Source organism: Bremia lactucae, assembly GCF_004359215.1.
Source record: "Bremia lactucae strain SF5 chromosome Unknown BlacSF5_NotPlaced_49_SHOA01000009.1_1371882bp, whole genome shotgun sequence".
Lineage (NCBI taxonomy): Eukaryota > Oomycota > Peronosporomycetes > Peronosporales > Peronosporaceae > Bremia > Bremia lactucae.
The window spans coordinates 882,042-909,302 of NW_027152062.1; the positions used below are offsets into that span (position 1 = coordinate 882,042).

At 45.7% G+C, this 27,261-nt stretch overlaps 4 protein-coding genes across 4 annotated transcripts; 2 read left to right on the top strand and 2 right to left on the bottom strand.

The window, feature by feature from the left end:
• Positions 1-8,743: 8,743 nt before the first annotated feature.
• CCR75_005101 (uncharacterized protein) lies at positions 8,744-11,475 on the bottom strand (the record flags this gene model as incomplete). Its single annotated transcript, XM_067963184.1, has 9 exons — positions 8,744-9,735; positions 9,805-9,963; positions 10,039-10,116; positions 10,193-10,254; positions 10,469-10,778; positions 10,889-10,935; positions 11,013-11,138; positions 11,202-11,269; positions 11,334-11,475. 9 exons carry the CDS (start codon positions 11,473-11,475, stop codon positions 9,354-9,356), a joined length of 1,374 nt encoding a protein of 457 aa, XP_067820250.1. The 3' UTR covers positions 8,744-9,353.
• Positions 11,476-11,530: 55 nt separating this feature from the next.
• On the top strand, positions 11,531-18,649 carry CCR75_005102 (uncharacterized protein; the record flags this gene model as incomplete). Its single annotated transcript, XM_067963185.1, has 1 exon — positions 11,531-18,649. The coding sequence occupies one exon, from the start codon at positions 11,531-11,533 to the stop codon at positions 18,647-18,649; it is 7,119 nt and encodes a 2,372-aa protein (XP_067820066.1).
• On the bottom strand, positions 14,192-21,621 carry CCR75_005103 (uncharacterized protein). The gene is made up of 8 exons (XM_067963186.1): positions 20,850-21,621; positions 20,726-20,783; positions 20,612-20,664; positions 20,321-20,549; positions 19,106-20,257; positions 18,932-19,050; positions 17,480-18,866; positions 14,192-17,412 (listed from the first exon to the last, which is right to left on the bottom strand). The coding sequence occupies exons 5-7, from the start codon at positions 20,040-20,042 to the stop codon at positions 18,765-18,767; spliced, it is 1,158 nt and encodes a 385-aa protein (XP_067820065.1). The 5' UTR covers positions 20,043-20,257; positions 20,321-20,549; positions 20,612-20,664; positions 20,726-20,783; positions 20,850-21,621; the 3' UTR covers positions 14,192-17,412; positions 17,480-18,764.
• On the top strand, positions 21,128-21,391 carry CCR75_005104 (uncharacterized protein; the record flags this gene model as incomplete). Its single annotated transcript, XM_067963187.1, has 1 exon — positions 21,128-21,391. The coding sequence occupies one exon, from the start codon at positions 21,128-21,130 to the stop codon at positions 21,389-21,391; it is 264 nt and encodes an 87-aa protein (XP_067820486.1).
• Positions 21,622-27,261: the final 5,640 nt, after the last annotated feature.

A 27,261-nucleotide genomic window follows, 5' to 3' on the forward strand; every position in this document is an offset into this window, starting at 1 on the left:
TGTGCCTCGGACGCGGCCCTCCGCTGTCCGAGCACGAATGCCTCAAACTGCTCCAACTGAGCAACATGTTGCTCAGGAGGACTACCCAGGAGCCTGGCCAGGGCTTGTTCACCAAGTCCCTGCGCCATAAGCCCTGCCACCTCCCGATGATGTTCGGAGAGGTGGGGAAAATGAGCCCAATCAATATTGAGGCTCATCCTCACGTACACACGCAGAGATGCGGGTCGTGGGAAGGATTTCAAGTGCTACCAAGTGTAGACGGGCACGTCGTAATGCGGCCACGCTCTAGGAAGTAGTTTTCAGACTGATTTATATATAATCGTATTAAATATATATACCTATTTTTACCAATTAGAATGTCATCTATATAGATAACACCTAATATGTATTGGGAGCGTATCTTTCTGGATACCTCGCGTAACGGATGACGCTAGGCGTCATCCCTCCTAATGTGAATGCACCTATGTGCATCACATACACAAGGGTTGGTCACAAATGTGAACCACACCCGAGAGCTGGGTCGAGTTACTTTAATTTAGTAATTGACCATCCCCTTAAGTATACCAAGTGTACGTAACGGGGAATTGTAATATTAGGACAACTTTAGCTTGTTACAGGAATATTGATATTACTGAAGTTGTCCACTTCAGTGATAATTATACCAACATTGGTATCCTTCGCATTGACCTAGTGCTAATGCGTGATGAGCAAGAGCTAGAAGGTTCTTTGCTCGAGTTAGCCCCCCCCTTGAATAGAAGTCACTCTCAAACAAGGTAGGTATGCATGATTGGCGTGAGCAATACTCGAAAAATGGTGTATGCTTTGTAGAACAATGCACTGAATTGTTGATGGCAAATTCGACTATCGGCAGAGCACTCACTCCAACTCGTAAAAGAGTGGACGTATCTGCGAGGTATCTCTTCGAGAATACAGTTTGTCCGCTTCGTCTGACCATCTGCTTCAGGCGATCAGAAGTTGACATTTTCAACTGTGTTCCAAGTGATTTGAAAACAGATTGCCAAAATTCCAACGTGAATCTAGGGTCTCGATCGAGATCAGTTCGCAGGGTAAACCATGGAGTCGAAATATCCTATTAACAAAGACACGAGCACAGCCTTTGGCTGTGATCGACTCCAGTACTGCAGCAAGATGTACCATGTTGCTGAAACGATCAACAGAAACAAGAATGCTATTGTTCTTAAGTTCGTCGTCGGAAAATCCGAAGACGAAGTCGATGGATCCAGACTGGCAATGCTCTGCCGGAACAGGCAGAGGTAGTAACGGAGCAAGGGATGAAGCCTTAAGCCTCACCTGTTGACAAATTCCGCTAGAACGTATGTACTTGCGTAAGAACTCATACTGGCGTGGCCAGTAGAAGCCACGACTTAGGTCTTCTTACGTCAACGATAACCACTTATTTCACCAAGGGTAGCTTACCCTACCACACGCAGAATCACACGGACGACCACGCGTATTTCATCCCCCTGATTCACAAAGTAGATCATCGAACGTTTGCGGAACCATACTGGTGCATTGTTGCACGCGTACTGGATGCGTTAACGCTAATCATTATGGGTGGTGATGACGACACGAGGTGTGTCGCCAGCAATGGCTGAGTAATACAGCAAACCATTGCGTGTTGTGTATCGATCTGTTGACGATCGATACAATTTCGACATTCTTTTAAGGATTGTTGGGATAGATTTCTAAGGTAAATCATCAACCTTTTAAGAGCCTTATCTTCTTGATAAGCTCTTCTGACGTCGTCAAGTCTTGTTGACGACGGTACATTGATTGTTGTAACAGTCGCCTTACGCTCACTGTTGATTTGCGCAGCCGGCTTAAAATCGAGCCGGCGCGAAAGGGCATCACAACGACGTTAAGTCGTCCTAGTTTATACTTCTCGGAGTAATTATACTCCGGGAAGAAAGACAACAACCTCGCCATTCTTTGCGAGAAGTGCGAAATGTTTAAGGCCGTGCGTAAAGACGCATGGTCCGTATGTACAATGAACGGTCTCTCTCCCAGTTGCGTTAATCTGGTTGAAGCTGACGCGATTGATAACAGACGACGCGCTCTGCGTCGTCGTTGCCATATTGCATTAACGCACAGCCGATTGAAAAATCGCTGGCGTCACAGACCACATGAAAAGATCGGTCTTGGTCAGCAATCGCCAGAATTGGTGATTGCATCAAGCTCTGCCTGATACCCCTAAAGGAACGCTGACAATCAGCATTTCATGACCACTTTACGTTTTTCTCCAACAAAGAAGAAATATGTACTATCATTTCGGCATAATTGCGAGAGTACTTGTGCATGTATGCCGCTAAATGGAGAAACTTTCTAAGTCCTATTACATCGACTGGCACAGGTCAATCGGCGATTGCCCTGATCTTTTCTGAATACGGGCTTACATCGTATTTACGCACGATGCAACCAAGAAGTGATATTTCGCTTGCAGCGAATATACACTTCTTGAGATTTGCATACAACTTGTGTTTACGCATAAGTTTAATTGCCTTTAGGACGGGAATAAGATGTACTTTACATCCGACTTTCCGTTCGATCCGGGCGTACACCGTATTTACCCACGATGCACCCAAGAAGTGATAAATTCGCTTGCAGCGAATAGACACTTCTTGAGATTTGCATACAACTTGTGCTTACGCATAAATTTAAGAGCCTCTGGGACGTGGGTAAGATGTACTTTAACATCCGACTTTTCGGTCATGGCTCTGCTATGAAGAATGATGTCATCAAAATAGCTCGGTGCAAAATCCCGCACCGATCTCAACAGTTTAGGTACACATCTATTAAATGTCGCAGGGGCATTACTAAGTCCCTGTGGCATAACTAGCTATTCCCATAGCCTCACGTTTGGGGTGCTTACTGCTGTGAACAGACGTCACGCATAAGGATCTGATTGAATCCATCCATCAGATGCATTGACGAAAATATAGTACTCTTTGACATACCATCAATGATTACGTCTTTTCGTGGTATCGGCGTTTCAGCCGGTAACGTTGTAGCGCTCAATTTATTGAATGCATGCACAGTCCTCGATCCTCTTGTTGCCTAACGCGCACAGAAGGTCGAAGAGCTATGTGGAGGAATTGATTTTTTTTATCTCACATGGCCCGCTGCCAAGCGATCGTCAAACAATTTGTCGATCGCTATTACTTGTTCACAAAGCAATAGCAATTGCTTGATAGCACAGTATTTTGAACCTGAGATTAGGTCGATTTCGTGTGTCGAGTAACTTTATCCTTAGACAACTCGCACGGTACTGATTGAGGGAAATCATCCTTCCATTTTATTGAATCCTTACATAAAGGGTTTTTCTTACAAGACTCCTAGGATTAGGACGTAAAATGTTCAATCCGTGTCTTACACTTTCGTCCATCGATGAGCTACTGAGAATCTGTTCGCTCTCAGCAAATACTATTGCCGACCGAGTATCGGCCACGATGTTCTCATCTGTGACAAGTACGCAGGTCTGCTTGACTTTGCCACAACGCAAATCATTCAAGTACAGGTTCGGTTTAGGCTTTAGCAATTGAGTTATCTCCGAAGTTAGTTTCGGAGACGCTATAATATCAAGTGTATAAGCGCCTACACTTAATGCATTGTTTACTAAGACATTCTATGTCTCACTTTTCACTTTGGAACTTATTTCCAAAGGTACCTGGGCACCTTTGCCCACAGGTTTCCAGGAACTTCTTTCCACAGAAATTCTTTCGGGAGTATCCTTCCAAACTGCCTCTAGCTGCGGTTGTGCTACAGCGAGATCCTCTACGATCGACTCTCCAGTCAATCTAGGACTTTCGCACTGCCTGTTATAGACAGACGTTTCAAATTTTCTTCGATGTTTCTTTCAAGCAAGTATGATTGTTTCGTACCACTCAACTTATTCTAGTGGTCAAACTTCGACTCTGCCTGTGCTTGTGCACAGCCGTCGAGATCTAACTCCACAATGTTTGGGTATTCACACTGAGGTCTTGTGCAGTCATGCTAACGACTAACTCACAGGTGGGGCCATTGCACTCACTCGAAGGACGTTTAAACGCTTGTGGACGCTCCAAGCCGTTCATTTGTTGGCCATCTGATGAACAAGAGACAGGCATCGTCTCGGCTTGATACTCCAATTTATACATGACTCGTACTTTCTAAGCCATGGTAATCCAACGATAACATCAAATTTGTCATCCACATCTAGTAAGATGAAATCATTATCGTACTGTTTACCCTTTAACGTGTATTGGATACCAACTACACATTTCTTTAATTTTACAGATGTGCGTTGCTAGGCGCACTGTCATCCTCGCTCAACGAACTTGAGCTTGCGATCTTCTAGTGATTATCGTCGGACAATCGACTAGGGACTTTAGTGACAATTTATTTGCCACTATAGTTTTCAGGGTGATGTGGTTAACCTCATCCTCTGGGGCAGTTACACACAATGTTTGTGTATCAGGAGCAACTTTCATCAAAAGGCCTGCAAATTATTTTGACGTTGCTCGATCAACCGCACCTACCGACCCCGACCATTTTTTTGACGACCCGCCTCGCCGTTGCGATTTCGCTACAGCGTCGGATTCGCGTCCTCCGCCGTTCCTAGCGAAAGTTCGGTCTGTTTGCTCAGTGTTTTTAGGCACTGGCCGTGGGGCACTACACTTATAGACGTAGTGCTCCGTCTTTTGACAATGATTACATCTCTTAACCGGTTGTAACTTAAAGAGCGAGGTTTCTCGCTCTCTATATACGAGAGATCCATAAATTCTGGACCTCCGTTTTCTTGTCGTCTCGGTGGTCGATATGCATTCGGTTGGACTAAAGCCAGTTGTATGCAAGACCTTAATAAACACAGTTACCTGTGTTTGTTCGTAAATCGGATGACTAACATACAACTGACCAGGTAACGTGTATGTTGGGCATAAACGTGAATGTCACGCTTGCCCTGCTTCAAATCTGGGAGCTCCGTTCGAGCCCTGAATTCGGCACGTGGTGACTCAAATATTTGTCGGAGCCGAGTCTTCAAGATCTCATATGACCTAAAACCAATGGGTCGTGAAACTTGAGACCTAAAGTCTAAGATTTGGCACGTCTTGCTAAGTTGGACATGCCAAATTTCACTTTTGACGCATCATCACGGATACGGCGAGCTTCAATGGCATGGTCTAATTTGACGGACCATCTCAGAGTCGCCTTCGACTGCCTTAAATTAGAGATTTGATCTGCAAGATTTCGGGTCGACGCGAAAGCTTCGGCCCAGTAGCAGCATTTCTATGCTGCTGTCTCTACATTCCCAATTGTTGAGCACCCTGTTCTTCCTAATACCTCCGCGTGTTGAGAGCCTTGCTGATGAAGCAAGGCTACTTTCTCTTGGGCCCCATCGAGTTCGTGTTTAATGAACTCGGCTATGACCGCATGCTGTTCATCTCTTCCCAAATTTAACAGCATGGCGCCAACGGCTGGCCCGCCTAAGATTGAACTCATTCGTTCGATCGCTCTCCATTCATGGTCACTCAAATGAGTAAACCCTTCACGTGTGGCGTGATAGCCTTCTTGAGAAGCTGAAAAGCTCCCACCTTCTTCATCTAACATGTCCATGTTGGATGGAACGTGCGTAGGTCGTTAAATAGACTACGAAGTGCTACCAGGTGTAACGGCTCAGTTCTAGTTAACCTGGTTACAGTGTAGGTTAGGTGCCTCGAACCTTCACGAATACAAAGGTACAGAGGAAGGCTTATTATGAGCTTTAGAATTGAGAAAAGTAAAGCTGTATTAATATATTCAGTTTCCTACGTAACGATCTTCTACTACTGAACTTATTATCTTAATAACTTAACGTAGTATCGCCCCTCCTTGCGCACCGCACAATCGTGTCTTATAACGATTGGCGGGGTTGATTTAGACTTAAATAAACCAAACAATAGAGCTTATGTCTTATTGCATCAATATCACCAAATTTGGTATATTTGAACTTTTTAAGTCAACATTAATGAAGATTATCATTTTGTTCATCTTTATTTATTTTCTTTCATAGGAAATAATATTTTTATTCCTCTTTCAAGAAATAATACTTATGTAACTTGACACTTCGTTGCATAGACCCAACACCCCCCAAAAAAAACTTTTGGCAGGACATCATTTTACTTACAGACGAGCTTTTTATCGTAACTGCTGCCACATCATGTCTGGTCACGAACACTTAGCGACTTCACTGCTCCGAAAAGAGTATGTTAGTGCCGAAAGGTCGCAAACAGAAAAGGATTTGGCTTTTAGAGCGGCTCTCCTGGCACCGCTGAATAAGTGATTTTCTTGAAAATCCATTAGTGGATCTATACCAGACGCCTCCAAATACTTCACGTACACGTCGTGCAGATGAAGGGCTTTATTGCCAAGAGCTTTTAACATCTGAAGGTTAATTTTAAGGAGAACCTAGTATAGATGAAGTAAAATTATAACAATATAATTAGGGAACCGGTAAAGCCGCAAACCCAGTCTGTTTATTTTTATTCAATAAAAAATACCGATTGAAAGTGACAACATAAACATCTTTATTATTCCGCTATATCGCAAAATTAAAAATTATTTCTTTCGAGTCGTCTTTAGATCCCCTTTTGGACTTTGTACACCCGAGGTGTTTCAATACCAAAAGTGGGATGTGGCTATAACCAGCTCCCTATAATTAAGCTATTACGTAACGATCTTTTTTCTGCTGTCTTTAACATATAAATATAATACCCGTCTAGCAGCGATTGGCGTATATTAATTAACTCCTTTAATCAATCAATCAACAGAACTTTGTCTTGTTGCTTCAATTTATCGGAATAATATTTATTATTCCTCTTAATATTTGGTTACGGACACCCGTTACAGATAGAATACACGACCTGTCTTTTACGTAATCATTTCACATTTCGCTCAAGTAGTTTACCTGCTAAATGAGCAGAACTTTAATTTCTGAATTAGGATAATGAACAAAACTAATCTATTTCTTCCGCTTCCTACTGGCAAGCGTGTATTTTAGTCGGAAGATTTTTTAATAAAGATACGCCATATGTGCATATTTGCAAGTAAAATTCTACAATTTCAAACAGTGTTGGAGGTGTCGTCGCACTGTCGCTTACAAAACAAGCAAGTTCGCGTAAAGTGAAAACTATAATTTGAGATGAGTGTTAAAATATTGAGCTTCTATCTCCTCGTCATCAAAATTTAAGATGTTGGGTTTCGGCAAAGTTAAAGACTTAGCTTATAATTGAAATTCACGGAAGCTCTTAACAAGTTTCATAACCTGATCACCAGAAAATCGACCAAGATCCCCGCGGGCTGCCGCCACCTCCGAAAACTGCGTCACTTTGTCCGTTAATGGGCCAGATTTAGACTGGTATGGCTTTCCAGTATCCTTAAAGCGCTGTAATCTCTCGTAGGCAATCCCAGCACGAGCAATAGCAAAAGGCACCGGTTCAAACGTATGGTCTCCATACTTGACAGGCGTAGTATGGTCGCCAGTTACAATTATACTAATTTCTTTGTCATGGTCTCCAAATTCAGCGTGAAGGCCCTCTAACAGAAGCGAAATCATCTCGTCTGCGCGCTCAGTGAAGTACACCTTTTTGGCAACGTCACGATCGTGCCCGGCATCATCTACTGCTTTGACGTGGACAAATCCGAAGTCAAACTTGTTCCCGCGCAGCCAGCTCAAAGCTGTTTTAGCCTTTGAGCACAAATCCGTATGATAATCTCCTGTTGCACCAGGGGCTATGGCAATTTCAAAGCCCAATGACATGCCTAAGCCAGCGATGATGCACGTCGGAGCAACCATGAAAGGGGTCAAGCCATGCATTTCGGTAAACGCTGGCACGTCAATCCGCTCACCGGGGCCGCGAAGCAGCACCACGTTAGCCGGTGGCTTACCTTCTCTCTCTCGTGATTTATTAATTGGATGATCCGACAGTCGCTCAATAATAGCTTTCGACACTACATTTAGAGCCTTGCTCGAGTAGGCCGCCTCAGGCGTGTCATTGAGGGGCTTTGATGAAAGTAGCGGCAAGCTGCAAATCAAAATTTAAAAATAAAAATATTTACTGACTAAAAAAAAAAACTTACTTATCTTTTAGCGGGTCAGTGCCCGTAATTTTGTCACAGAGTCCTGAACCTCTGAAGACTATTCCGCAACGGTGTTCAGTAGCATGTTTGGTTGCTATTACTAGATCAGGGAATTCTGGAAGATTCATATTGTCTAAAAATTTACATAGATCAATACCCCAAGCAGAGAAATTGCGGTCTACACGCCGACTTTTTACGATTAATTGACCGTCGTCCTCCTCCTTCAAAGTAGCAAAATTACACTTAAAGGCAACATCACCCTTATTCATCGGCAATCCAGCCCCCATGGCTTCAAAAGATCCACGCCCTCGGTAATTACTGAAACACAAGCCTCAAGATTAACATGTTACAATACCAACTTATTTTACTGGCACTTACGTACACGATGGGATTGTAGCCCAAGATAGACATGTGCGCCGTATCACTACCACAAGCGTAGCCAGGCTCTACAGGATCCATGAGACCAGTCAGTCCCCCGTCTTAAAGCCGAAATTACAAAAGCGCGGACGTTAGAAATGGGCAGAATCACGAAAAACTTAAAAAGAGACTCACGAGCGATGGCGTCCATGGCAGGAGTTTGCGCTATTTCAAGTGGCGTTTGTTGGCTAAGCTCTTCCAAAGAGACGTCGGCTAGCCCATCAATCAGCACAAATACCACATATCGTTTTTCCATCTTGCTGACGCGATGCTACTTTTGCTATCGAAGGAAAGTTGCTTCGCCGAAGTTAAATAAAAAAGACCTAAAGATCGGATTAAAACATGCAAGCAAGGTCCACTAATATGATGTTTCACAGACTAGTTGTATATACAAAATTGCACTCTATCACAATGTTGGCTCAAACCATCTGCAGACCTAACAAAATTAAATTTCAAGGCCAACTCAGTCCTTGACACTGACAACTAGTGACACGTGTTAGACAATACTATTCTCATCATACGTAAGATGTCGAACTGCTTGCAAAACTCTTCCTCTTCTTGTATAAGTATTGCAGAAGCCAGTCTTCTTATAAATTTATTTGCTTTTGAAACTTTTTGCTTGTGTCTTTCCACTTTCACACTTCATCCTTCCTTCCTGACTGTCTTGCATCTGTTTATATCTTGGCGAAAACAGACAAGGCATGTCTCAAAGCAAAAGCCTAGCAAGTCCACTGCAATTATCGACGTCGGTAGCTCGAGCTGCCAGGGATGAGTGGTAGCCATCAATTCGTTGCAAGCTAACGACGATCCAGCAACCAAATAAGTTATATGTGGTGGCCACTTGTGCGACGAGGAGGGTCAAATGGCGAGCGGCGGCCATCAGCATGCCGCGGTGAGAGCGAGTACGAGCGGTCTTTCGATCGTTGCGGCGAAGGCGATCGCGACCGAGCAGCCGGCGATATTGAGCGGCGGGGAGTCCCGGACCGACGTGGTGACGGCGGAGCACGAGGCGCTGGGGAGCGCGAAAGAATAGAGATGCGGCCACGAGTTCCAGAGCGAGAGCGAGATCGAACCTTCGCATGAGAGCGTGAGTGCGACGAGCGACGAGTCGAAGCCCGACGATCACGAGAGCGGGATCGACTACGTGGTGCACGCCGGCGCGGGGATCTTGACCGCGAGCGATGTCCGCCACCACGTCTCTCCGTTCTGCTTTTAACAAACACAGCCGCATGTGTCAGGTACATTTATTAAGTGTAGCATGAGTCTAGATTGTACCTTTCGCGCTCGCGCATCTGATCAGTCGACTTACGACGCTCCTGAGCAAATACAACCCGAATATTACGCCCGTCAATACAAACTCCGTCTAGGCTTCCACGCGCGTCTTCTGCCTCATGCTCGCTGCAGAACTCAACAAATGCAAAACCCTTGGGCTCCCTGTTGCATTTGAATAAACGCAAAACATCAGTTTATTCGGTGCTTGTACAGGAAGATCTCAGTGAATGCACGTACTTGGTGTGAAAGTTTTTAGGAATATAAACGTCGCGCACCTCACCGTAGCGCTCAAACTCTTTTCGAATGTCCTCGGGTCTGCACATACATAGTCAATAAACAGGATATAAGATGGCAACTGTTCATCGCATAGTAAAGCAAGGCACGATCATACCTCAAGCGGTGGCTGATATTGCGTACTAGTAGCGAGTATCCTCCACGTTCGCCCATGCTAAACTGTTTTCGTTAGTGACGCTTGAGAAAGTTGCAAATTGATCCGTGTTCTAGTGTGTAAGGCCAACCACTCATACCGGTTTCCTTATTGCTAGATAAGTTATGGCCAATCGAAACCATTAGAAGATAATAATAGCGATTTTCATTGGATTATAGTAACACATCAACTTCCCCACATTTATGTATTACCCTTTACGCTAATATTATAGAGCTAAACTTTAGACAACACAACCCACCAAAGCGTAAAGCAAATGCAGCCAGCGATCACCACCGCAAGAATGGTGTTGTTTCGCATCTTCTTCCGACGAATTTCTTCCACAAGCGTGTTGATACTAGCAAAGGAGCTGCCCAACGTTGTCACCTTGCCGTGAGATGTCGTGAACTGCCGGCGCTGGCTTTCCAGCGCGTTCTTAGTCGCTATCGCCTGCTCAATAATGCCGCTAGTTATGGTGCGCGACGAGTCCACTGCGCGGCGCTCATCTAAAAACGAGTCCATTTCGACATCTTTTGAATAATTGTAGTGACCTCTGATTCACAAGTTATTAACGCCAAGAATCGCAAAATTAAAAGAGAACATAAATTCAGCAATGGCTGCACCTCTGCTTAAGGTTACTCCATCATAATTGCGAGTTCGTACCTATTTCCGAATAGCTGCTGTGCACTCCGCTTCTCTTGCAAGGCACTCTAAGAGACAAAATAATTAGGAGTTGCCTTTACCCTTTGCACTAACTAAAGCCGCTGCAACTATCATTATATTATACCATCGAGCGCCGAAATTCCGTATTGAAATCAAAATAGACCTCACGATAGCGCTGCAGCATAGCGTCTTGCGCTTTCATCGACGTCTCATTAACTACCACATTCATTTCGTCGATTGTCTCTGAAAGCTGATAATCCAGACAGCGATCGTCATCTTATCGATAATTTACATAACCCACCACATTACTCACCGACATTAATGCATTTTCAATATCTGTCGCGAGTTCCCTCTCATCAGAAGTCTCGCCGGAAGGATTCTCTGCTCCATTAACAACACATTATGGCTTCAGCGATTAAAAATATTTGATTGCTCGCTGTCATACCTTCATCAAAAGTTGCTAAGTTATGACGTGCTTGTATTTTACTGATCGATGTATAAGCTGACACTTTGTCCGCAAGCGTATTCTCCGCTACCCGCGCGCTGGAACGTAACTCTTCCCATGAGCGTGTTGTGGTCGGCATCATATTTTATAAATTTCGTGTTTTCATTATTTATACTCAGTTACGCAAAATAGATATAATGGTTGCGGCGCGGCGATTAGCTGCCGTAGTGAAGGCCATGCGCAACAGCGGTGACTCTATATCAATGCAGGAGATGCATCATAGGGAGCTTGTTCAGGCACTAATAGGAATGCAGTGTCTGTGGAAGCCGGAGCTGTTGACGAATTTCACACCGGCCACGAAGCGAAGTGGCAAGAACAATGCTGCACTTTTTGAACTTCTGTTGGCTACGCTCGTGGTGTACAGCGGGGGTCATGCCGGAAATTATAGCGCAGGTTTAGCGGGAGGAAGCTCCGGTGTATCGTTTTCATCGTCCAACTCTCCCACGTCAGAGTGTGTGCACCGCCTCGTGTGCGATCTGTTGGTGCGGTCATTCGACTTCTCAATCGTCCCGATTATTAATGATACTTTGACAGCGAAGAATGCTTCGCTGTATATGAAAGTGTCTGTAGTCATGGTGGTTTGCCGTCTGCCGCTGCAAGAGGCTTTGCAGTTTCTTCCAGATGCGGTGGCGCTGGCCAATAAGAATATTCGAGGGGCTGATTATTATATGAAGCAGTGCCTTATTGAGAGTATTGCTCATGCTCTAAAAGGAGACTCAAGTCGATTAATATCGTTTCATTCCGAGGCGCTCAAGATCGTAAACAAGAGTTATCAGGACAAAATACCCGAAGTGAGAATCGCAGCTGCGAGTCTACTGCAGGTCGTGGCAGAGCGCACTTCAATTTCATTGAATCCTGGAGCTAGTGGAGCTGGAGGAGGTCAGGAAGGAGGCGGTAGTAATGCAAGCCAATGTGGATCTGGTAGTAATGGATCAGCTACCGGGCCGAGTACAGTTGGCAGCAGTGCGAACGTGTTTGGTGTATCTCTCGATGCAATCTTGCACATCAGTGCAAAGGGTATGGACGATGCAAATCCAGAAGCGAGGCGAGCATATTCTGTTGTGGTTGGTGTGGTGCTTGCAAAATTTGCGACGACATCGTCAGGAGAGACTGAATTGCAAGCAGGATATGACAACAATGGTAGGAGCGCCAGTTTATCAAAGAGTAATGATGAGGAAAATAGTGGAAGGGCATCTATGGACCAAGAAGCGCCAACATCTAATGGGGCTGGAAAGTCCAAATCAGGCTTTAAATTACACGTACCAGCAATTAATTTGCCGTCATCTCTTTCGCGCAAAAAAGTAGCCACGGTCAATTTTTCTACCATTCCAAACGTGATTGTTTACTTCAAGGACATGGTGGCCAGCAAGTACCTTTCAATGAATCCGAGCCAAAGCCATGGAGAGATATTAGCCTCATTTTCTATCGCTCTGTGCAATATGTTCGACCGCCTACCACCTGATTTAGTTGCCGAGTCACAGCTTCGCGAGATAATGGATGCCACGATAGCGATTCTGGACCATCCCTTTGCTCTCGGAGACTTGACTAGAGCTCGCAATGCGGTCGGCTATGTATTGCGGTATGGATTAAATGCATGTCTTATCGAGCAGCAACAAGAAGTATTGCTACGCGCATATTTGCAAAAAGTGAAGAGTGAAGCTAAAGCAGCAGGGTCTAATCATCACAAAATAATAACGATTTTAGTGGAACTAAGTTATATGTTTCACTCAATGGGCGAGGCTTCTATAACTCAAGCGAGCGTTGCTATCGATATTCTTCAAGGCCTCACTTGTCATGAAAAGCAGAGTATTCGCTTTCAAACTGCTGTTGCGCTCGCTTCTCTTGTCACTGCAATGCCGTATCGACTAAAAAAAGTGCTGACTAGCTGCCTTCAGGGCCTACGCGACACAGCTGGGTATCTCATGCGAGGAGGTCCAGAACTTGAAGAATTGGAAAATGTAGAGTCGGCTGGGATGACAGCAGATGGTCGAGACGAAAGCAACGATATGAGCAAGAGCCACTTGTATGCAATTCAAGGTGGGTCGGCAGCTATCGTTCATATTCTTCGCGCCGTCAAGCTCGACGCGAAAGGGGGTTTATCCCAAACGATTATGGACGCTATTTACGCTATTTCCGAAGAGCTTGTTGAAAGTCAGTTTTTGAATGAGTGTGCAGATAGTATTTGGCTTACCTGCACACGCGCTGGGTGGACTTTGGTCGGAAGTCTTGTATCCATGAATGATGAACAATGGGTCACGGCCAATCTTGAAAAATTGTTGAACTTATGGCTTAAATCCAGTGTCCTACATAGTCGCGAATCATCTCTAGAGCTGCTGCGCATTGAGGCCGCTGTAATCGCCCTAAGCATTTTTCTTACTAATTGTCAAAACGCAGTCAAAGACTCGAACAGTGACGAATTCGTTCTTGCGAGCCACGTACTGCATGTCTACCTAATGGCATCACAGGACGCCCTGAGTAATCCCCTCAAGCGTCGCGGTCAAATCGCTCGTTACCGTCTCATGGGGTGCATTGTCCATTGTTTTGCGATGCTTCCTCCAGTTTTTAGCGATTCGTACATCGTGCTGTTGGATCTAATAGCTGAATTTACCACAGCTCATGCTCTAACAAATCTCAGACACTCAACATTGGTACCGGCGAAGTCTACCTACCTTAAGAGCGTGCTGTCCTCGGAGGACAAAACGCTTGATATGGTGACTCTTTCGCGGATTTCAGCTGGCGATAACCCGGCGCCACTGCTTTCAAGAGACCTTAATCATATTCTTGGATTGCAGCAGCGAGAAAATGCGCTGACAGATACTGAATTAGAAGTTCAATATCTCGATACATTTCGGATTTCAGCAGCTAGAAGTAAAGATGTGGATTTTGTCACGAAGCTACCAAGTTGCAGCCCGTTCACTTACGTTCGCCTAGTGGATACCAGCGTGGTTCTATTTGGTCGACTTTTTCACTTTCTTCCAGAAGATTTGCAATTGCGTTGTCTGCAACAATATGCAGGAGCTCTATCTGACGTTCGAACTGATTGCGAAGTTAATGTATGCTCGCTATTGTTTGCGGTCATAGTAGAAGCGAGACACTTGAATAGTTCTGGTGCCTTATCAACATCTGCACCGTCACTTTCCGCCACATCTTGGCTACTTCAAATGCAAACCATGTTGTGTGAATTGATTTCAAGTAATAACGCAGATGTGAGGCGCGGCGCCGGCGAGGCATTAGGAACACTAGCGCTTTTACTAGGAGAAGATCACTGCAAAGGGCTAATAGTTGAATTAGAGAAACGCTTGTTAATGGACAAGCCCCCTCAAGGAACCTCTGCTGCTACTTTTGGCTCCATGAACGATTTTAATTTGTCGATTTTATCAGCTGGAGCAGCTTTTGCATTAGCGTGCATCAAACGTGTTTGTGGTTCGCGCGTCTCATTCGACACCGGTCTTATTCTACGGCTTGCGGGAGAATATTCTCAACCTCTTCGTACATGGATCCTGCATTCATGGGGCATAATCTTGCAATCGGTCGATTCAACAGGAGGTGACTACGAACACTTTGTTAGCTCAACAATTTCCCTCCTGGAGGCCCAAATTATGGCAGGTTTTGTATACTCAAAGATGAACAAGCATGGAATGCGGTGGAACATAGGCACAAAAGTTGCCACGGGGCGGATTATTAATAATATGGTGGCAGCTCTTGGTCCAGAGCTAGATGGTTCGAGTGCCCGATTGAGCCAATTGTTCTCTTACTGGGCATTTCTTCGACAAGATGGCGACACTAGATTAGAATTAGAGTATTTGCGATTCTTGGAACAAGTTGTCGTGTTTGCTCCGTCTCGCTTTCAAGCTGCAGACTTAAGGTATATTTTGCGGATTGTATCGGACACCGCCCTGTTAAACTCGGCAGATATATCTTTGCAGACAGCTCAACAGCTTGCGGGGTCAGCAAATCTGCCGCCATCAGGTTCTAATACTGTTATGGATATGAATACGGAGCCGTTCGAGCGTATAGGTCTCGTAAATGTTGGGGCGATTTCTTTTGCAGGAATGAGTCGAAGCATTTTGCAAAATGTTGGTTTGTCATGCATTCGTACGCTAGTTGAACGAGACCCAACTTTAATTCGCCGCCAGAACCTCTTCTGTCTTCTACTTACTGCACTCCATGTTGAGTACAATGCGCTTGCGTGGACCTACTTACCTAAATTGCACGGCATGTGGGACGCACTCTCTTTGCCATTTGCTGACTTTACAACCATCCAGCGAAATAGTATCGATACGCTGCAGAGCACGGCACTGGCACTATTGGATGTGGAAGGCAGAGACCACGAATCCGCTGAGCCGTGTATTTGGGCTTTACTGTGTCGTGGTATCGCCATAGGGGAATCAGCGAGTAGCAGCGCCAATCCCGAGGATTTCAAGACAAACTTGAAAGCTATAAATCTGGACATCCTGGCAACTACAAGCATCGATGATGACAACTCGTCGAAATTATCCAACCATGCTTTGAAAAATGTATCTCAAGTTGACGCAAATTTACTTTCTTCTGCAGCTATTGCGACCCAAGTGCATACATGGCGGGCTACAAAAGCAAAAGTTGGCGAGCTACTTGCGTTAGTGCCACCGCTTTCGCGACAAGTGCGCCAATTTTCTGTAGAATGCGTTTTACGAGTTTTTGAATTGATGGCGGTGACCCCACCAATGGCAATTGGTGTAAGCCAGATAAATCAGCTTCATTTCGATCTTGCAGCGGTGCGCCGCTTCTTTGCCGGAAAGTTATCTGCTGGGGTGGCGGTGCCTATATCACCTAACTGCATTATAGGGAATTTCTTGTGCATGTATCTGGATGAATTTGTTACACTCGCGTGCCAAATAGCGACAACGTCTGCGGAGGGCAAAGAGCTACTCATGTTTCAATGCTTGGGTCTTCGATTGATAAACGTTTTGATCAAAAAATTTGCGTCAGCGCGTGACCCTGAAGTGACCACGGGAGACGCGTACTTGCTTGATCCTTATCGTGCTCAGCTTTCATCTGCTATTCGCCATGCTTTTAAGCAGGTACACGTAGAACAGTTGCCTTTAAGTGCTACGATTGAAAGAGAAATTGGCGAGGAGAAGCATTTCTATGCGCCTTTACTTCTTGAGGCGCATGGCATTGCAGGTGCCTGTATTTCCGCTCATATTACTCAAGACAGAGTAGCTCTAGGACGCATTCTAAGAGCCGTAAAAACTTCAGATTATGGCCACGCACATTTTATAGGAGATGAACTCACCCGGATCTCGCTTTCACTAGCAAATTTGGCGTCAGTGGGAGAGCTTTTGACATCCAGTATTACAAAAGCAATTGATCAAAATGATATAGACGATGATGAACACCAAGCAGTTGCATCATCCCCGTTCGTGAAAGCTATGACTAGCGAATTGTCGGAATCTATTGAATATTTATTAAATTGTTGGATCGACTCGACTTTTGCGTACAGTGTCGCAATGCAAGAATATGCACATTATGCGCACCTGGAAACAACAAATGATGCTTCGCTAATTATCGACAAAGCGATTCTACTTCCAGCGTTGCAAATGCCGCTTCCGCTATACAGTGCTGCTAAAACTTCAGCGACTGCAACATCGACGTTCAAGGATTTGTGTGCACTTTATAAGCGGTACTGGCCAAAAATTGTCAATGCGATGGCAATTTTTATGGTTTTTTTGTCCAATTCAATCCTGAAAAGCGATCCACAAGAAGGCACTATTTCGAAGTGGACGACGATCTTGTTGTCCAGTGCGATCTTTCATATCAGAGCGAATACGCGGGATCGAATGGAGGCCGAAGATGAATTGCGAGCAGTCCTTCGCAGTGTTCCGTTGCTTTTAAGAGCATTTGTGGAAAACGCTTCTACTGAAGCATTATCCACCAACTTTCCGATGCTTTTTACAGTTTCGTTAAACACGCTCAAGCTTGCAAGTAAGCGGTGTTGTGGCCTCGCTCAAGTTGTGGCCTTAGAGACGATATTTGAATGCTTGTCACGCAAGAATCTAGATATTATTCAAGATGTATGTCGCGCTGAACCGAATAAATCACAGTACCTTAAAATTGTGAATGATGCGATTGTGCAAGCTGGAATTTGTCCAATAGAGGTCATGTGCCTGTTATGCGATGCTCGATCCGTCAGTGTTGGTAACAGAAGCACAACAAATTGTCAGAGCTCCGTTGCGAGTGTCGAAATTACAAATCAAATGACTAAGGTTGTGCAACTTGCCACTACTGGTATTATACTTCTGCACTCGACGAAAGAAGCGCGCCATGGCGTGGTGCACTCAATTGCTTTAGTGCAACAGGTCATCTGTTCGATTGCTAGTCAGCACCATCCCTCCTTGATAAAAGATGCAGTGGCTGCGCTTAGTCGTGCTTCCATTGAATCAGTGCTCGCGCTAGCGCGTACAAAAGAAACCGAAGAAAATTCAACGAACGAGTTTGCCCGAATTAAATTCAGTGTGCGCCAATCGCTTGGATTTCTAGCCAAATGGCTAAAAGTCGACATTCGTTCTGCCCCGAAATTCTCGATGCAGATCGTTGCTAATTATGCTTTGCCTTTCCCAGCGTCCCTGCAGATCGACGCAGAACGTTTCCATAATGAGATTAATGTAATACTTGGGACTGTATTGAAAGCGCCTACTATTTCTGGGTCTGAAAGCGAGAAACAACAATACGCTTCCACCCGAGTAGAAATGTTACAAGGTACGCACGCAGTCGTAAGAAAACTTGTCGATACGCGACAGCAATCCATTCTAAATCGGTATCTCGTGGCGCTTGGACCTGCTCTGGTCGAGATTGTTTGTGCTACGAATGGCTATCCGAAGACGCCTGTCGAAAGCAATGAATTGTATGAAGCAGGAGAACTTATACGTGTGCTGACGAAGCAGCTGAGCAGTCATCATAGCGCCAAATTTGTAAGCATGCTACTCCCAAGACTTGCGACCGTGATCAGCCACCCGACAGTTCCAGCTGTAAACAGTGTAGTGTCAGACCAAGTTTCCAGTATCCTAGCGCGACTGCTTCTGTGGTTTGCGCAGACCCACGCCGTCGCTTTCAAGGAAGCTGTAAACTCGATGAGTGCTGTGTTGCGTGGAGTTTTAGAGTCTTCGCTGCGTATCGCTCTTGCCGAAAAAATTACAAACGGAGCACCCGTTCAGTCATTCTTCTCACAAGGCAAACATCCTGCAGCCGCCAAACTTGATTTAAGCCGATACAATTAGTTTGTTTAAAGTAGCATGTGTTTAAATGATTCCCATACTTATTTTTTAAGATCAATCGCACAACTTTATTTTGCTGCTTGCACTCAATTCAGTAATTGTTTAGCTGCAAAAGGTCTCAGAAAATTGTCTCCGGATGAAAAGTCAAGGCAACAGTCGGCACTGCTAATAGCTCCAGCAGGCTAAAAAATACAGTTTGCACAAGGTCCGTGCTGTAGAACTAGTAAACGACATTATTCTCTTCAGACTCCTGTCTAGGAAAAACAGAATCTATACATGACTAACCTCCAAACCTCCGTCATGGTCAATTGCTGCGTACTTCATTTCAACTCGCTCGATCTTGTAAGTTGACAAATCAAACGGCAGGCATCCAAGATAAAGTCGCTCAACGAGTTCGATTAGCTCTGAATACAACGAATCACATCAACAACATCACAGTACTTCGAACTGAACGCATACCTGGAATGTAAGTGGATGTACAAGTGCCGTCAGGACCGTCTTTTGTCTGTTGAAAAAGTCGATGCAGCATAGCCCAAGGCACTATCATGGTGTAAGTACGCACAACATCCATCTCATTCGTCGCACGGTAATGCAAAAGTAGCGGCGCAGTACAGCTACCAATAGAGTTTTCCACGGATTCCTGCTTATTTGATTTCATTATAATGCTCACCGGTCTCTCTTCTTCGGCCAAAAGACTGGCTACGACCCAGCTTCGTGCCAATTTTTTTAAGGATAACGGATGCATACGCACACAGCGCGAGCTCACTAAGCACTGAAAGTGGCGCTGCAGCCACGAGCAAACCCAGCCCATAAGCTCTTCATCTCCACTCTGTAAAAGCACTTTTTTCCTTTCGCGTCCTTCGTACTGCTCCTTGTCGGTCGAAAAGTAGAGAACGAAACTGCCCGTGCGTCCCGGAAATTCTTTCTGAGCTACTGTCTTCTTAGTTGCCCTGCTTTGGCGTTGATCACGAACTTCAGATATTTGAAAAGCCACAATTGTGTTAGTGTCGTGAATGCTGACATTGTAGCCAAATTGTTGGCCATACGCCCGTAGCGCAGCAGCACGCATCGTCTTGACCAGATCGTGCGCGTACTCGCTAAGTTGATCGCGGCGGAAGTGAACGAGCGGAGAAACGCTGTGAAATAGCCACCGACGACCAAGCAGCACCTGCTCGATACTCGCGCGATCTCGGTTAAGGCGGATAGTGGTCTCGCGCGGTACCGCAATCGCTCTAGCGGCATCTCCTGGAGCTCGAGTATACTGCGATGGACGCATGGGTGAACTATAGCTATTGCGAAGCCTTTGCTGTTGTGCAGAAAATACCGCTGACTCCGGGCGCAATTCCTCCATTTGTGACGTCTCCACTACGGTGCTACTGTAACAACAAAGGGTCATATTGACAGATTTAAACGGTATAGGACATCAAGTTTATCGATAGTGTTACAATTTCACAACATTAATGACAGAATGCTGGCTCGTTATGGCAAATTGGCGTCCCTAAATTACTCGCTCAATAAGACCTATCCTCCGGCCAATAGGAGGAAGATGAGGACCACAATTAGGACGAGGATTATGAGGTACAATTTCGTGTTGTTGCTTTGCTTGGCCACCTGCATAATTAAAATTAAGTAATAAAAATTATTAATACTACGTTGCGCCATTTTAAATCGTACCCGTGCTGCGCGCGCTCCCTCAGACTCAAGTCCATCCGTCACGCGAGAAACATCGGCGTCAATCTCGTCTAGCAGCCGTACGTGAAGGTCCGTCTCATCCTTAACGGTCAGACTATAATTGCGTAAATTGGATACGCCATGACTAATTAAGTCGAGCTGCTGATCTTGATCTTTTATAATCTGATTTTGCATGCTTAAGAGTCGCGCCGGCGCATCTGACGTCTCAGGACTGTTTAAGGCCATCACAACAAGATGACTTTCTGTGGAGAATTCTCCACCAAGTAGTCGCACCTTACTGCGGCTTTTGAGTTTTTGTGGTTATTATACATGACCGAATCCTCTTGCTGTTGCCGACAACATAGAATTAGACATGCCTCGGCTCCAATTATTGATGCTCAGACAAACCTGGTCTCGCATTAATTGAAGTAGCAGCCGTTCCCGCCGCTCCATTTCTTCTTTCGTCCTTTACAGCAGTGATAAAACTGTAAAATTGATCGCAGCGTTAATAGTAATAGTCGCCAAGCTTTACACAGAATTGGATAATCGCTTGAGGTGGTCAAAGTCACGTCTGAGGCGGGATACGCTTTGTTGCAGTGCAAATACACTTGCGCCAATAGTTCCTGTGTTGCCAGCTTGAATTTTGGTGGACAGTATCTGTTCCTGTCCGCGCGCGCTCTCCAACCGGTCCAGCCACGAAGCCCAAGTCGTTCCGCTCATGCGATTATTTTTCTGCCGAAAAAGTTTAATGATGGAATATAAAGTATTGCAGTTTAAAACAATAATTGGTAGCAAGGTAGATAATCAACCATGAGTCAGCGAGAGTTTGAGCGCAAGATGGAGGAGCACATCGAGGAAATGCGCGTGACGCAGACCATTGCATATTTTAGCCGCACGGTTGAGCTGTGCTTTACGGATTGTGTGCACGCTTTTCGCAGCAAAAAGCTTGACGACAAGGAAACATCCTGCGTGAATAATTGTTCAGAGAAATTTCTACGACACACCATGCGTTCCTCTGTGCGTCTACAGGAAAGCTACGCCGAAATCATGCAGCAGCAGGAGCAGCAGAAATAAAGCGGCCGGCATACGACAAATGAATGATAAGTGGCTACTCTAAATTTTCAAGAACTAGAGAAATTGATTTCAGCACGTTAAACCTTCGTGTTTATAGAAAAGAAGAAGCATTCAATCTTATTGACTCGACCGTATTTATCGTGTACATAAGCTCTAAGTGCTTTTTATCAAACAATGCCCTTTAGCGATGGTTCACCAACCTAATAAAATAAAGGACTATTTTATTTTAATTGCTACACTGCTGGTGTAAACAGGCTAAAGTTGCCCTAATGTTACACAGTCCTCGTAAAGTACACGTGGTGCACTTCAGGGGATGGTCAATTCCTTAAATAAAGTAATTAGACCCACCACTCGGGTGTGGTACACATTTATGAATCAACCCTTTTGTATCTGATGCACATAGATGCATTCATATTAGGAGGGATGACGGCTAGCGTCATCCATCTAGAAAGATACGCTCGCAATACATACTAGTTTTATCTACAGAGATGACATTTTGGTTGGTAAAAATCGGCATTTGTATTTAATACGATTAAATATAAATCAGTCTGAAAACTACTTCCTACTTAGTAAGTGCGCATAAGGAGCCGGATTACCGCTCCCGTGACGACACTTTACTAGAGTACTTAGTGCGTTGGGTGAGGTCGTTAAGGCGCCCACCACAACTACCTCACTGCACGCAAGAGAAAACGGTCTAACCGCTTCCTCGCTGTGCAAGAGTGCGTGTTTAAGTAGAGCGTGGCCGCATTAAGACGTGCCCGCCTACACTTGGTAGCACTTGAAATCCTTCCTACGACCCGCATCTCTGCGTGTGTACGTGAGGATGAACCTCAACATCTATTGGGCCAATTCCCCCACCTTCCGAACATCATCGGGAGGCGGTAGGGCACTTGGCCCAGGGACTTGGTCAACAAGCCCTGGTCAGGCTCCTGAGCAGTCCTCGTGAGCAACATGTTGCTAACTTGGAGCAGTTTGAGGTATTCGTGCTCGGAGGGAGCAGAGAGCCGCGTCCGAGGCACAGACCCATGCTGCGGCGGAGTCCGTCACTCAGACTCAGGATGAGCCGAGGCATGAGCAGGCTCGATGCGAGGCTCTCAACAGGACTGTTGAGATGCTCTCTGCCCGGCCGCCTCATCCGAGGCCCATTCGGATGGACCCGCCCAAGCTCGATGGAACTGCAGCGCACACGATTGTCCACTGGCTGTTAGACGTGGGGCAAAGCGGTGTCGCGCAGCTCATCGAGGACGACAGCCGGGTGGTATGTCGCACCTGCGCCATAAGGCTTAAGAGTGGGCTTACTCGGCGCTTATGGCGGACGTTAAGGCGTATCCTACATGGGCAATCTTTAAGACACAGATTCGCGCCATGTACCAGCCGCCGGACAACGAAGTGTTGCTTCAGGCGCGCTTCTTTGGAGTGCGACAGGTAAAGCGATCCTACCCAAATTCATTGAGCATTTCCGTGTACTGATCGCGGAGGCAACGCGTACACAATAGAATTGCCACGTAGGATGCGAACGCATCCTACGTTTTATGTTGGTCGGCTCCGCCCGTACCATCAGAACGCGATTTCTTTCGAGGACGGATCTGACCACAGACTTAACGAGCGCGCCGTTCGCTAAACGAACGGTCGCCTCTTCTGGCTTGCCATCCTGGCAAAGCGACTCAAACATCGCCGGTTTCTTTCTTAGAGCCGTGAGTTTTACAAAATTCTGTGATACACCCAAATCCACTACGAGGGTGGTCATCACCTTGTTATACCTCTTACTTGAGCGCTATAGACCAGCAAGGTTGAGGTCCAAATTTCGGTATATGCTACCCAGTTGTTCGACAACTCTGACCTTAGGGATAGCTTCAGAGTCCGCGTCAGTAGGGCATCCCGCCCCTACTGCGCTCCTGCATCTTTCATCCCCTCAGTGGTCGATGCAGAACTCATGCGTCTCCCGCGCTGGCTCTTGCCATTCCCCTTTTGGGAAGGGAGTCCACTTGCTGGGCACCTTTGCCCCAGCATGGACCCTGACATAGCAGCGAGCCATAATGTGGCCGCGCTTGCCGCATTTATAGCAGACAACGTCTGCATTACCCAAATCCATGGGAGTGGCATCTGACCTATCGGCCGACGGCGTATACCAAGCTGTCGCCGAGGCATTGTTGTAGGTTGCTCCTCAACTAAGGCAAATTGGATTGCCTCTTCCATCGTCGACGGCACCTTTCTGAATAAGGCCTGCCGCGATGGGCCATACCGTAGTCCGTTCATAAACGTAGGCACCTTAATGTGTTCCGGAATCGGAAGGGAGTTCAGGTAGAACTCGCCTTCAGCTATAGTGACTTCTCTTGTAAAGAAAAGATCATAGTGCTAGGTATGAATAGTCCTTATGACATCATCCTAGGCATGCCATGGTTGTTTTTTGGGTGACCATGGATAGACTGGCGTACACGCACAGTTGCGAACTCAATGCAGGACACCAGAAAGAATGTGCTCCTGCGTGAGGCGTATGCAACTGATGTCGTGTGAAACACAGTTGAGGTTGCGTTGACGGGATGTCAAACGTCACCAATTCCTACCGAGATCGTGGAGACTGGGGTAGTGAAAAGGGCAATGACAAGTAGTCATGTGTCCCATAGTCCCGCACAGAGCTGATAGCCTGTGGCAGTAGACGGCGAGCTGACAGGAAGTCAAGCGTCGCACGAACCGGCAAAGTGCGTAGAGCCTGGTGCGGTTACACGCCATCCAATTATGGCTTTGCGCACACGAAATGTCGGACTGCAGTGAGGCGATTTGCTCTCATGCACATGTCCCGCCTTGGCTCGCTTGTCGAAGAAATCATCGATATAGTCCACTTGTTCTTTCAGCAACGGCCATTGCCTGGTCACACAATAATTGTTGCCAGGTTCTAAATCAATTTCGTGCCCGATGCTCCTATCTGCTGGTGGGTGGCTCGGCACTTCTTCTGGGAACCCATCGCGATGTTTCTAGAGAACCTCAAAGAACGGACTCTTTCTCAAGGCATCCCAGCCTTGAGCAGCGAACCGTTTATATTTGTCAGTTTCTAGGACGCTCTCGTCCATCGTGGACGACGAGCAACAGTTCACCGTTTGGAACTGGTGTGACTATTTCGCGGATCTTTTTTTTCCTTTAATTCGGCAAAGAAGAGATTCCACGACATCTTCGGGAGATTGACCATCTCCTCGGCAGATTTAAAGACTTGCCGGAGCACCTTAACTGAGGATGCCTCCGCAATTTCGACTTTGACGGCCTCGAAAATTCCGTTCGAAGGCGTCTTTAATAGGATAAGGACGATTAAAGGCACGTCTAAACGAGTGACCTTTGGATCAGGTCACTCATTTAGACGTGCCTTTGATCGTCCTAATCTGTCGGGTACTCGTTCTTCGAGTCACGACTACCTTTGACTGGGAAGCGGGTGCCGTTGCTAACGCACCCTTCCGGTTTATGCTTACAATAAGCTCAACACTGCGACCATACCAGCTCAAACGCCAATCTTGTGGAAAGATGTTTTGTTGAACTCCTTAGGAAGTCAACTATCTTTTCCGCGTTGGATTTAAAGAAGTGCTACTATCGGGTACTCAAGAGAGAGTCCGATGTAGCCAAAACATCTGTAAGCACCCCAAGCGGTATGCTTTGGGAGTGGCTTGTGATGCCCAGGGTTATAAAACGCACCAGGCCCATTCAACCGAGTGGTGGCTCACGTGATGCTTTAGCACCAATGGAATGGCGAATCTCACGGCATGTGAAGGATTTGCGCCAATTCCTAGAGATGGCTAACTACTTTCATAAATATAGTAAGAATTATAATGAGAAAACTAAACCATTATCTGATCTTCTTAAAAAGAACATAGAATGGGTTTGTTAAAAGAACAAGAAGATTGGTTCACATCAGTGAAGCAATCTCTTGTAGAGGCACCGGTCTTGGCATTGCCAGACGCGGATAAGCCCTTTAGCGTCGTCTGCCATGCAAGTAATCTTGCAATCGGCAGCGCGCTCATGCAGAAGGATGACGATGGCGTTGACCGTGTCATCTCTTATCAGTCCCGGCTTTTAAAAGCTGTGGAACTGAATTACCCCGTGCATGATAAAGAGCTACTTTTAATAAAGCATGCACTTGTCAAGTCTCGTGTGCACCTATTGGGCACCGAACCATTTGTGGTTTATACGGATCACGCATCACTGCGGACCGCAATAAACTCACAGCTTTTCTCGCCAAGCATTGCAAGATGGCTTACATTTTTCTCCGGATTTAATTTCAAAGTTGAATACAAGCCGGGTAAGTCGAATGTGTTGGCTGACGCTTTATCGCGCAGACAAGACTTCGAGGTAAGACACCAAAAACCTGTGTCTAGTGCTATAGCACAATTTCAGCCGTCAACGTTGGCAGCCATAAAGGCATGCCTCTGAAATAAAAGAGAGCTTTAGTCAGGACGACCGTTGTCGCCTGCTGTTGGATCACTTTGGTGGACGAAAGTTATCCCTTCCGCCACGACCCGATTGGCACGTTCGGTTTGGCTATCGGTCTGGGAATGATCTGCGGTCTCTATGTGGAGCTTGCTACCTAGCAGCTCAAGCAGATGTCGCCAGAAACCAGATGTAAAACGTGAGTCCCGGTCCGATACAATGGACTCGGGCATCCCGTCTAGTCGGTTTACATGATCCATGAACAAAAGAGCTGCCTTCTTGCCTGTGAGCGATGTTTTAAATGGTGCTAAATGCACCATTTTGCTCAGTCTGTCTACAAAGACGACTAGCCCCGTCCGACCCTTATGATCGGGCGGCATGCCAAACATGAAGTTTAGACTTACTGACTTCCAACAGTTGGTCGGAATCGGTAGCGGCTTTAGTGGCGCACTGCTGGGCGGTGCAGGCTTAATGCACTAACACTGTTCGCAAGAGCGAATTAGTTGGCCACCCATCTATGCAGGTGTGGCCACCAAAATTCCTCTAACACTCGTAATGATGTCTTTTACGGCCCAGATGCGCAATAATTGGTGACTCATGGAGCTCGTGAATCAGCTTGAGATCTCTGTCATGAGACACATAGATTCTCAAGGGATCACAAGGTGACAGCTGATGCCAAACAGGCCATCGCTGCAGCTAAAGCGATTTAGCTTAGCTTTCAGGTGCGACGGAAAGGCTTGGGCACTATAGCAACTCCCAAAGAGTGGAGCAAGGAATTGCCCTTTGTGGAGTTCGCTATAAATAATAGTGTCCACGCCAGTACGGGTAAGACAACGTTTTATATTAACCAACTGCGCCATCCTTGGACGCCAGTCTCGTTTGTGCGCAGCCCGTTTCTTAGTGGCGAAGGGACCCCTCACTATACTTGGTGCTAAAGAGGAACATAGTTTCTTCAATATGACGATGACCCATGAGTGTAACGGGGTGTATCGTTACATGAAATTAACACTAAAAGGTTGTTAATTAATATTATCTAAAAGATAGATAATATTTGGAGGAAATTACTTTAAATAGTAATTTCCTGAATTCTTATCCATAAATAGGTATAGACCATTATGTCTATTTATTCCGCAGACTAATCAGCTGTAGAAGTAATCAAAGAGAGTTACGAGATAAGATAGATAAGAATTCATTTACATGTGTAGTATTAGTTTATAGTTAAGTCAACATTTACAAAGATAGATTAACAAGACACTTAACTATATTAATACAGTTTTCATTTTACACTCTTAAGCTAACTTGCCTTAAGAGAAGTCTTCCTCTATACGTACAGTGTACGTCACCTAACGAGAGGCACCACTCACATCTGAAGCAGTGTGAAGTGGACTTGTACTGAAACAGTACAAGTCGCAGTGCCCCGTTACACCTGGTAGCACTTTGTAGTCCGTCCAAGGACCACA